General features: G+C 51.8%; 1 protein-coding gene across 2 annotated transcripts; it reads left to right on the forward strand.

Annotated features, from left to right (window-relative positions):
- The first annotated feature begins 1,845 nt into the window (after positions 1-1,845).
- On the forward strand, positions 1,846-10,044 carry gpatch1 (G patch domain containing 1). Of its 2 annotated transcripts, XM_070969573.1 has the most exons (20): positions 1,846-1,933; positions 2,998-3,132; positions 3,312-3,397; positions 3,932-4,092; positions 4,201-4,298; positions 4,599-4,657; positions 5,056-5,298; positions 5,377-5,527; positions 5,614-5,693; positions 5,766-5,982; positions 6,139-6,435; positions 6,643-6,821; positions 7,199-7,326; positions 7,744-7,832; positions 7,932-8,119; positions 8,195-8,480; positions 9,009-9,104; positions 9,278-9,393; positions 9,474-9,619; positions 9,878-10,044. In XM_070969573.1, exons 1-20 carry the CDS (start codon positions 1,864-1,866, stop codon positions 9,909-9,911), a joined length of 2,859 nt encoding a protein of 952 aa, XP_070825674.1. In that variant the 5' UTR covers positions 1,846-1,863; the 3' UTR covers positions 9,912-10,044. The 2 variants fall into 2 exon arrangements, with proteins under 2 accessions (XP_070825674.1, XP_070825667.1); XM_070969566.1 differs by having other exon boundaries at positions 7,932-8,480; positions 9,878-10,037.
- The last annotated feature ends 22 nt before the right edge of the window (positions 10,045-10,066 follow it).

Raw genomic sequence — 10,066 nt, forward strand, 5'->3', positions numbered from 1 at the left:
CACGTCTGCTACAAGACCCCCAATAAAAACCTTTAACAGGCAGACCAAGAAACCTCTGGAGGAGCGACTGAGGACGGACCCCCTCCCAGGACGGACAGATTAAACAGAGTAAAACAGAGTAAATATGATTTTACAGAATAGAATAAATCACAGTTTACTGTAACGACAAAGCACAGATACAAGTAGGACGTAAGTGAGGAGTGTGGATCCAGGAGGAGGTGGACGCTGAGCCACATGTCCTCCTCTCAACCACCAGGATGGAGGACAGACCACAGAACAGCGCTGTGTCCCATCCACCTTCTGGTTCTTTCCCAGCTCGGCCTGGGCCGTCCCCTGGCTCTAAACCGGCTCCTTCCTGTCTCTGACCAGGAAACTACACATTACGCCACCGCTGTGACCCCGCTCCGCTCTCGCCCCGTCCAGCTCAGCCCAGGTTCAGTTAGTTTAAACCCCCTGAAGTTCAGCAGCTCGCTCGTGTTACAAAGAGCAGGGAGGCTCCGTGTTTTCCGTGCAGTCGAGGGGGTCTCAGATTTGGATCTGAACGCGGCCTCGGCTTTCTGCTGAGCCAGGCATTTGGTTTTTGTCGAGCAGCGTAAGTTTTTATAGATCGCTGAGGGGGTTCTGACTGATTTCAGGCTCAAAGAAAACAAATGACAAACTGTTGTGTGCTTTGGACGGACACTCGATAGTCGACACCTCCTCCTCCTCTGAGGCTGCACAGCATTACAGCTCCTCACTGATCCGTCTGTCCGTCTGTCTGTCCATCTGTGTCTCTCTGTCTGTCTGTCCGTCTGTCTGTCCATCTGTGTCTCTCTGTCTGTCTGTCCATCTGTGTCTCTCTGTCTGTCTGTCCGTCTGTCTGTCCATCTGTGTCTCTCTCTGTCTGTCCGTCTGTGTCTCTCTGTCTGTCTGTCGGTCTGTCTGTCTGTGTCTCTGTCTGTCTGTCTGTCTGTCTGTCTGTCTGTCTGTCTGTCTGTCCATCTGTGTCTCTCTCTGTCTGTCCGTCTGTGTCTCTCTGTCTGTCTGTCGGTCTGTCTGTCTGTGTCTCTGTCTGTCTGCCTGCCTGTCTGTCTGTCTGTCTGTCTGTCTGTCTGTCTGTCTGTCTGTCTGTCTGTCCATCTGTGTCTCTCTGTCTGTCCATCTGTCTGTCCGTCTGTGTCTCTCTCTGTCTGTCTGTCCGTCCGTCCGTCTGTCTTTCTGTCTGTCTCTCTATTTGTCTGTCCCTCTCTCTTTCTCTGTCTGTCCATCTGTCTGTCTGTCTGTCCGTCTGTCTGTCTGTCTGTCTGTCTGTCTGTCTGTCTGTCTGTCCCTCTGTGTCTCTGTGTCTCTGTCTGTCTGTTATTGCGCAGGAACAGTGTTGATGTCAAAAAGCTGATTTTTAGTGTCCACTCGAGTCTGATTCCTGTTTTTATGTTGTTCTTTATTTTATTTTATTTTATTTTATTTTATTTTATTTTATTTTATTTTATTTTTCATGAATATTCTTCTGTCAGCCGGCTGAAGGACGGTTGATGTCCAGGGTGCGACGGTTCCTGCTTGTTTCCAGACTCCAGATGTGTAGAAATCCTGAAGCAGCCTTTCTGTCCTGTTTGGTGTGAATCCAAAATGAGCTTTAAATGAGCTGCCGTGAGCTAAGAAATTTATCAAATTTCACTTGTTTGTTTGTTTTTCTTTTTGTCCCAAAGCACAATAATCAAAATGTGATTGTTGACACCAGACAAAGCTGGATGAAGTGCTGTGACTTTCTTTATAACAAAAGTTTTACGTGTCAGCAATTCCTGCGCTGTTTATGTCTGCTCATGATCTCTTCGCCTTCGGCCGTGAAGTTTGTTCTTCAGCGCTTACCGTAGTTGTAGTAAAAACATGGCGTCCGACAGTGAGAGCGACGAGGATTTCGTGACTTACGGAACACCTTTGGAGCCTCTGGAAGAAGGTAGAGTTAATTCTAAACAGTTTAATATCTGTCTGTTTGCTCTTTGACACTTCGCAGCTGCTGCATTTGTGAAGAAACGAGCCTCGACGTCTCCAGCGGGAACTTTAGAATGCTAAGCTAACGGAGCAGCTAGCTAACAACAAGCTCTGGGTCAATGTAGCCCACTGGTGTCTAGGCCAGACTGCATTCAAATATTTGTCTATTTTATGTGGTCGCCCTCAATGGCTGAAATAACACGCAGGTGAGTTGTCAGTCAGGATCATATTTGAGTCGCCATCGTCCACTCGTGTATTCGGCCCACGAGTGATTCTCAAACCGGCTAATACTTTCATTTAAACCTAAAATTATTTTTCAGTTAGCTTGTTAACCGTCAGCTCGTAGCCTATAAGATTATAGACGAACACTGAGACAGGATCAAGTGTAAACCTGTAAGAGAACAGGCGTTTCTGTTGAGGTGGATGCAGGTTAGTCACGTGTGTGAATTGAAGGGTGGTGTTCAGATACTCGTATCAGCATTTATCCACAGTACCGTAACTTCAGCCGGTAAACGAGGGAACAAAATATGCGAGATTTTTGCATTGAGTTTGGTTCTTCTCGAGGAAATCCTTCATTCTCCATCGTTCACCATTTCATTTAAACACTGCTCATCATTAAACAGTTTTGTTGTCTCGAGGTCTGTGGAAAAGAAGAGTACATTTACACAAGCAATACTTCGAGATACTTTTACTTTACTGTACTTCATTTTGTGACACGTTACACGTTTCCTGTACCTCAGACAGAAATGTTATATGTTTAATTCCACTGCCGTCTTTGAAACTGTGATGCGTTCAAATGCTGCTTGCTGGTAAACTTCTGGAAGGGACGGTTCGTGTATTAAATACTTTGAGTTTGATGCTGACCATGTTTTGCTCCAGATATTTCTACAGCGTACTTTGGCTCATGTGAATGATCAAACGCAGGACATTCACTTGCTTATTTTGAAGTTTACATCATTTATATTTCCTGGAGTAAAGGATGTGAGTACACGTGACGTACTGTGTGAATAAAAGCTGTGTTGTGTTTAGACGAGCCGTTGAAGAAGCCCGTCCCGCTCCACGAGCAGACGGTGAAGGACGAGAGAGGACGGTATCAGAGGTTCCACGGGGCGTTCACTGGAGGCTTTTCAGCCGGATATTTCAACACCGTCGGTAGTAAAGAAGGTCAGTCACCTGTTCACCTGCTCTGACTGAAGGGATGCTCATTACGTTCCCCTTCATCAGACGAGGGTCAAAGGTCATGTCCTGTTCCAGTCTGTGGAGCTGAAAGCATATTTATTTCCACATGTGAGACATCAGCTTCTTGTCCTCCGATTGTTGACGTGATGCTGTCGTGTCTTCAGGCTGGGCCCCGTCAACCTACGTGTCGTCACGGCAACAGAAAGCTGACAGACATCATGCCAGACCAGAAGACTTCATGGACGAGGAGGTAGAGAAGTGTTTCCACTCAGCACCAGGACTCTTTTCTCTCAGCGTGTCTTACTTTGGCGTTCAGTGAAGCAGAGTTTAAGCCAGGGGTGGGCAAACTGTTCCACAAAGGGCCGCTGTGGCTGCAGGGTTTCTTTCCAACCAATCAAGAGCTCACAGTTTGACCAATCAGCTGTGTGAAGAGTGAGATCAGTTGATTGAATGAGTCAAGTCTGGTGTGCTGCTGCTTGGTTGGAAAGAAGACCTGCAGCCACAGCGGCCCTTTGTTTGCCCACCCCTGGTTTAAGCCATTTTTCCAGCAGAGACGACAGCTGCTCGTTCATCCAGCAGCCATCTTTGTTTGTCTGAGGCCTGTGATGGAGAGACCGTAAACATGCTAACGTTGGTCTTCACTGAGCAGCAGAGGGACGATTAACGAGAACGCTGCGCTTCCTCGTCCGTAATCACTGATTTGATTCAGAGTGCTGATGCTGACACGTCTTTACTGGACCTGAGTGTTGTTGTTGTTGTTGTTGTTGTTGTTGTGGTGTGTCAGGACTTTGGCGAGCACGGCATCGCTCCCAGCCAGATCACCACCAGCCGGGAGTTCTCGTCCGGTCGCAGAGACGAGGCCAGAGAGAAGGCGAGAGCCGTCAGCGCTCAGGCCGCCCTGATCCCCGGAGACACTCTGCTGGAAGAGCTCATCGCACCTGCCAGGTGAGCGCCGCGCCCATCGGCAGCGGCCGTTACATGATACAGGTGCAGTGCAGTGTGTGTCCCCTCCTGTGTGAGCGTCCTCTGAGGTGCGTTGGTTTTGTCCGTCAGGCTGTCCATCGGGGTGGAGCTGCTGAGGCGGATGGGCTGGAAGGAGGGCCAGGGCGTGGGTCCTCGAGTGAAGAGGAAGGCTCACCGACAGCAGAGCGGTACCAGTTTGTCTTTAGTCTCATTGACTGTCCACAGAAACGTCTCATCGCATCACTGAAATCCAACAAAGGAAGAGTCGGAGTCTGTCTCCAGCCTTCTGATTGGACCCTTTGGTGATTCAGTGATCTTAAATTAACGAGCCTGAAAAGGTTTTATCTGCTTTCGGCTTTCATTATCAAATAAATCTGAAGCTTGTTGACGATGAAGAGTCTGTCCTCTGTATGATTCATTATCTTTGTCTCATCCTGTGTCTTCAGTGACGTCTGTCTCCTCTTTTATTCTCATCATTCTCCCGACAGATGGAGGCAACAGAGTGTACGGCTGTGCGCTGCCCCCTGCTGGATCGGAGGACTCAGAGGTGAGACAACAGATGGAGGTCTGAAGGTTTGTCCAGACAGACAGACACTGACAGAGAGACAGAGACAGACAGGCAGACAGACTAATTGACAGACAGACGGACGGACAGACAGACAGATGGACAGAGACAGGCGGACAGATGGACAGAGACAGACGGACAGGCAGACAGACAGACAGAGACAGACAGATGGACGGACAGAGACAGATAGACAGACAGAGACAGATGGACAGAGACAGACAGACAGATGGACACAGACAGACGGACGGACAGACTGCAGCTGTCTGTCTGTCCCAGCGTGTCGTCTTCCTTTGACGCACAAACGTCTGAACACACTTAAAACCTCCGAGCTGCTTCAGGTGACCATTACTGTGACATCACTTCCTGTCTCTGCCTGGCAGGAGGACGACGACGAGTTTGCTCCAGAGAACGTGACCTTTGCCCCGAAGGACGTGACTCCGGTGGACTTCACCCCCAAAGTGGGGGTCCAGGGTCTGGGGTACCGCGGTCTGGACCCGGGCCTGGCGCTGCTGGGCCGAGGGGCGCCTGAACACATCGACCTGTTCAACCCGCAGTCTGAGGGGAGGAGTCGACTGTTCGGAGACGCACGGCGAGGCTCGCGGAGAGGAGGCGTGGCCGGACAGGTGGGCGCTCTGCAGCCTGGACAGCCTTTCCGTAGCTGTGTGTTGTGACTACATGTGCCGCTGACCTTTGACCTGCAGGCGTTCGGGGTCGGGGCCCTGGAGGACGACGACGATGAGGAGGTTTACCACAGAGACTCCATGTCCAGATACGACACGGTGCTGGGAGGGGAGGAGCCTGGAGACGGCCTGTACGGCTGGACGGCGCCGCAGCAGTACACCAGGAGGACAGGTGACGTCCCGAGCTGTGGTTCCTCGTCAGAGTTCTCCGAGGAAAAGTCTGGAACGTGAACGTTGACAGTTTGTTATCGTTGGCAGACAAAAGCAGAGACGCGTCGTACCTCGGCAAAATCCTGGAGGGGTTCACTCTGTCCCAGAAGCCAGCCGAGGACAAGATGGTGAGCGTCTCGTCACATCTCCTCAGACACAAACGCCGTCCCTCGTCTCATTGTCTGTTTGTCTGTCCACAGATCTTCCCTCCCCCCTCTCTGCCCAGTGACTACCGTCCGGTCCATCGCTTCCGTCCATTGGTGGACGTGTCCCGTCTTTCGGGGATCAGTCCCGCGCTGGCTGAGGCTCTGAGGGCCTCCAGGGGCCATATGGTGAAAGAGGAGCCCCAGCAAGAAGGACGTCACCAGCTGGACTCCAGCCAGAGGAGGACGCTGCTGGGAGAAGACGCCCTGTCAGGTGGGAGGATGCAGCTGTCTCTGATTATTGAGTGTTTTAAACTCATTCCAGTCATTTTTTAAGCAGAAAGCTTCAAATCTGTGGTTTTGGACATTTTCTGCCCCTGAAGACGTCCCCTGGACAATAATGGATAATAATCATTAAAATCCTGATCAGGTCCCGCTTCAGTCATGGAGCTGCTGAGGCCTGAAGACCGACAGCGACTGCTCAACCTCCGCAACTCCTCCAACGTGCCCGCCGCCAAAACCACGACCCCGGACTCCCATGATGCCTCGCAGTCAGTGCGGTCAGTGGCCGCGGGCGGTGCGGCCTCCTCCAGCCTCCAGGACGAGGCTCTGGCGGCGTGGAGAGGTGTCCAGGCCTCCTCGCAGACCTTCAGACCGTTTGAGAAGAACCCCAGCAAGCAGGCGCGCTACGAGCTGTACCTGAGCCGCCTGAAGCAGGGAGACAAAGGTAGGAGGCTCTGTCCTACATGTCCCAGCATGCACTGCAGCAGCAGCGCCTTCTTCATGTGTGCAGCTAAGCTCATTCATTTATAACAAGTTAGAAATGTGAAGCTCCAGCAGAAAAGATGGAGGCTGCTGGGTGAGGCTCGGCGTGTCTCTGCTCCACTGTCAGCTTCGTTAAATGTCCACTTAAATGTCCTCCTGTCTGTCTCAGACGCTCTGGAGCAGAGTCTGGACGCGGGGCTGACCGAGTGGGAGCGCAGCAGGGAGAGAGAGGAGTTCGTCCGCGCCTCCATCCTCTACAGACCCACCTCTTCGTCACTCTCTTCCCGCTTCACCCGAGCCAAACACCAGGAGGACGAGGACAGCGTGGAGATCAGACGGGACGAGGAGGTAGGACGTCAGCAGCCTGATCACTTCCAGAATACTCTGCTCCTCCACAGCGTCTCTGAGAGACAGACAAAACAGGACGGTGGACGTGTCCCTCAGTCTCTGTGAGTCAGACACCTGTCCTGTCCATCCTGTCTGTCTCTGTCTCTGTCTCTGTCTCTGTCTCTGTCTCTGTCTTAAGGAGGAGCGGAGGCTGTTTCTGCACACACTCTTTTCATGGTGTCTGTCCAAAAGCACTGGATCCTACATTTCCCACAATGCACCTGGATGGTGTCTTTGATTAGAGGCTCCTGACTGACACAGTCTCAAGGATTTCTCGGTCTTTTATTGTCCTCTGAGTCCGTCCACTGTGGTCACAAATGTGTCTGTGTGGTCGTCAGGGCGACGTGGACGACAAACAGGCCGCCGTCAACATGAAGATGTTTGGACGACTGACCAGAGAGACGTTTGAGTGGCATCCGGACAGACTGCTGTGCAAGAGGTTCAACGTCCCAGACCCCTACCCCGGGTACTACACACACACACACACACACACACACACACACACGCACATGCACACACTCACACAGACACACACTGACACACACCCACACACACACGCACACCCACACAGACAGACAGACAGACAGACAGACAGACAGACACACACACACATGCACATGCACATGCACACACTCACACAGACACACACTGACACACACCCACACAGACACACACGCACACCCACACACACACACTGACACTGTCACACAACAGACACACACACAGACACACGCACACTCACTCTCTCCCTCTCTCTCACGCTCTCACACACACCCTCTCTGTCTCTCTCTCTCTCTCCCCCTCTTTATCTCCCCCCTCTCTCTCACACACACCCTCTCTGCCCCCCCCTTGCCCCCCCCCCCCCCCCCCCATGCTCCTGCAGGTCTGGTGTCGTTGGTCAGCCGAAGGTGAAGAGGGACAAGTTTTCAGTCTTTAACTTCCTGACTGTGAGCGAGAGCAGAGAGACGTCAGGTACGTGCGTTCACCTGCTGGTGTCCACAGACAGGGGGCGCTCACAGGTCGCAGACGTCTGAAATACGGTCCTGATACAAGTCCTCCTGCTCTCCTCAGCTCCTCCGAAGCCTCCAGAGCCTGGGAAGAAGTCTCGGTGGGACGTTTCAGACCAGAAGGAGGAGAAGAAGAGCGACCCGCTGAGCGAGCTGCTGAGCGCCGCGCGGAACCAAACTGTGACCAAAGAAGAAGAAGTGCACAGAGGAGCCGACGCCGCCGCAGCCTGCAGCAGCAGTCGGCCTGCAGAGGTAGAGCCTGAAGCTGAGGGTTATCCTCCGAGGGGCACGACTGTGATCCACTCACCTCCTTCTGTCCTCACGCAGGCAAATCAGCAGAGCTCAGACAAGAAGAAGCAGGGAGACGGAGAAGAGGAGGAGGAGGAGGAGGAGGAGAGCAGGCCTCCCATGGATCTGTTCAAAGCCATCTTCGCTGGCTCCTCCGATGAGAAATCCTCCTCTTCATCAGAGGGAGAGAGCAACGACGAGGAAGACACGAAGGACGCGAAGGAGCACGAGGTCAGCGTGGAGCCACAGCAGCCGAGCCTCTTCAACATCACCTCCGTCACCTCCTCCAGCACCTCCTCCACCGTCACGCCCAGCCAGCAGACTGGTAAGAAACAGCAAACCCTCGCTCTCACCTGCTGTCACATGACCTGACCGCAGGGCCGGGGTCATGTGACATCATGTGGCTGCGTAGGATCGCCTGTCATGTGACACAGTTTCCAGTAACTCCAGAAAAAGTCCAAAAGCCAGAAGTTATTGAAAAAAGAGGATTTATTGATTTAGTCGTTGAAAAGCAGCAGATTCACTCCAGTCAGAGAGGGAGGCGCACACCTGTACGAGCAGGTGTCCTCACATCAGTGATTCTCAGAGCGCTGTCACCGCTGGATTCACCTGCTGCTGAACGGATGAGTGACATCGTTAAAGGAAGTTGATTTAATAAAAACACACTCAAACCAGAGCATCGCCTGTAAGGCATGACCTTCAGTGCAGCCTGAGTTCCCTCTGTCACTTTCAGGCTGGGATGATGGTGATGATGGTGATGATGATAGTGATGATGGTGATCTGGTGTGATCTTCAGGCTGGTGTTTCAGAAGCTGAAGGTGTTTCTGTTTTTGTTCTGTTTCTTCTTTAAAAGCCGTCGTTTCATCTCACGACACGACACGAAAAGAAGAAGAAGAGTTTGGTCCCAAGCTGCCACCACCTTCAGCTGCTCTGCTGTCAACAGACAAAGGTGTGTGTGTGTGTGTGTGTGTGTGTGTGTGTGTGTGTGTGTGTGTGTGTGTGTGTGTGTGTGTGTGTGTGTGTGTGTGTGTGTGTGTGTGCGCGCGCGCGCGTGTGCGTGCGTGCGTGTGTGCGTGCGTGGACACAGGTCAGCTAAACTCTGCCTGTCACTTCCCTCCTCAGCCAGAGGAGGCGCCACCTCCACATGCTCCCCCAGGGAGGAGGAGAAACCCAGGAAGAGGAGCAAAGAGAAGAAACACAAGAGCAAGAAGCAGCACAAACACAAGAAGGAGAAGAAGGTAGAGGAAGAGGAGAGGAGAAACGTCTGGTGCTCCAAACTGTTTCTCCTCTCTGACTTCATGCTCATTTTTTCCCTCAGAAGAAGAAACATAAGAAGCACAAACACAAAGGGAAGGAGGAGAAGAAGAAGAGCAAGAAGGAGGCGTCAGACAGCAGCTCAGAGGACAGCGATGAGGACAGTGGCGGTGAAGATGGACAGATGACAACAGAGGAGCTGCTCAAAAGGTCAGAGGTCACTTAACACACCTGAGAGTTCAGGTTGTTCTCTGGTCGTGATTTCTGTTGTTCCGTATCCTGAAACGTGTTTACTCATATTTAAAACATCTGAACACAAACAGCAGCAAAGAACTTTACTCTGAAATCAGGAAACGTGTCCGTCCGTCCGTCCGTCCGTCCGTCTGTCTGTCTGTCCGTCCGTCCGTCCGTCTGTCTGTCTGTCTTGTCCTTATGTCTGACGTGTTCCTCTGTGTCTTCTCCCTCCAGACTGAAAAATGTCCGGTCACATCAGAGTTGGTGAAGAAGTAGGAAGTGTGTCCTCTGTGAGGACGACCAACCTGAAAATAACACGTCAGAGCTGACCATGTCCTCCACACTCACCTAATTCTACCTGTCGCTCTGTTTTGAACAATAAAATGTTTATTGATTGATGTATTTTGCTCTTATTTTCTTGAT

The sequence above is a fragment of the Chaetodon trifascialis genome, chromosome 1 (assembly GCF_039877785.1).
Source record: "Chaetodon trifascialis isolate fChaTrf1 chromosome 1, fChaTrf1.hap1, whole genome shotgun sequence".
Lineage (NCBI taxonomy): Eukaryota > Metazoa > Chordata > Actinopteri > Chaetodontiformes > Chaetodontidae > Chaetodon > Chaetodon trifascialis.

Excerpts from the sequence above, each read along its gene's own strand:
- gpatch1 (XM_070969566.1), top strand. The coding sequence starts at position 1,864 with ATGGCGTCCGACAGTGAGAGCGACGAGGATTTCGTGACTTACGGAACA. Across the intron at positions 5,528-5,613 it reads GCAGTACACCAGGAGGACAG|ACAAAAGCAGAGACGCGTCG; the intron begins GTGACGTCCCGA and ends TATCGTTGGCAG. Across the intron at positions 9,620-9,877 it reads ACAGAGGAGCTGCTCAAAAG|ACTGAAAAATGTCCGGTCAC; the intron begins GTCAGAGGTCAC and ends TTCTCCCTCCAG.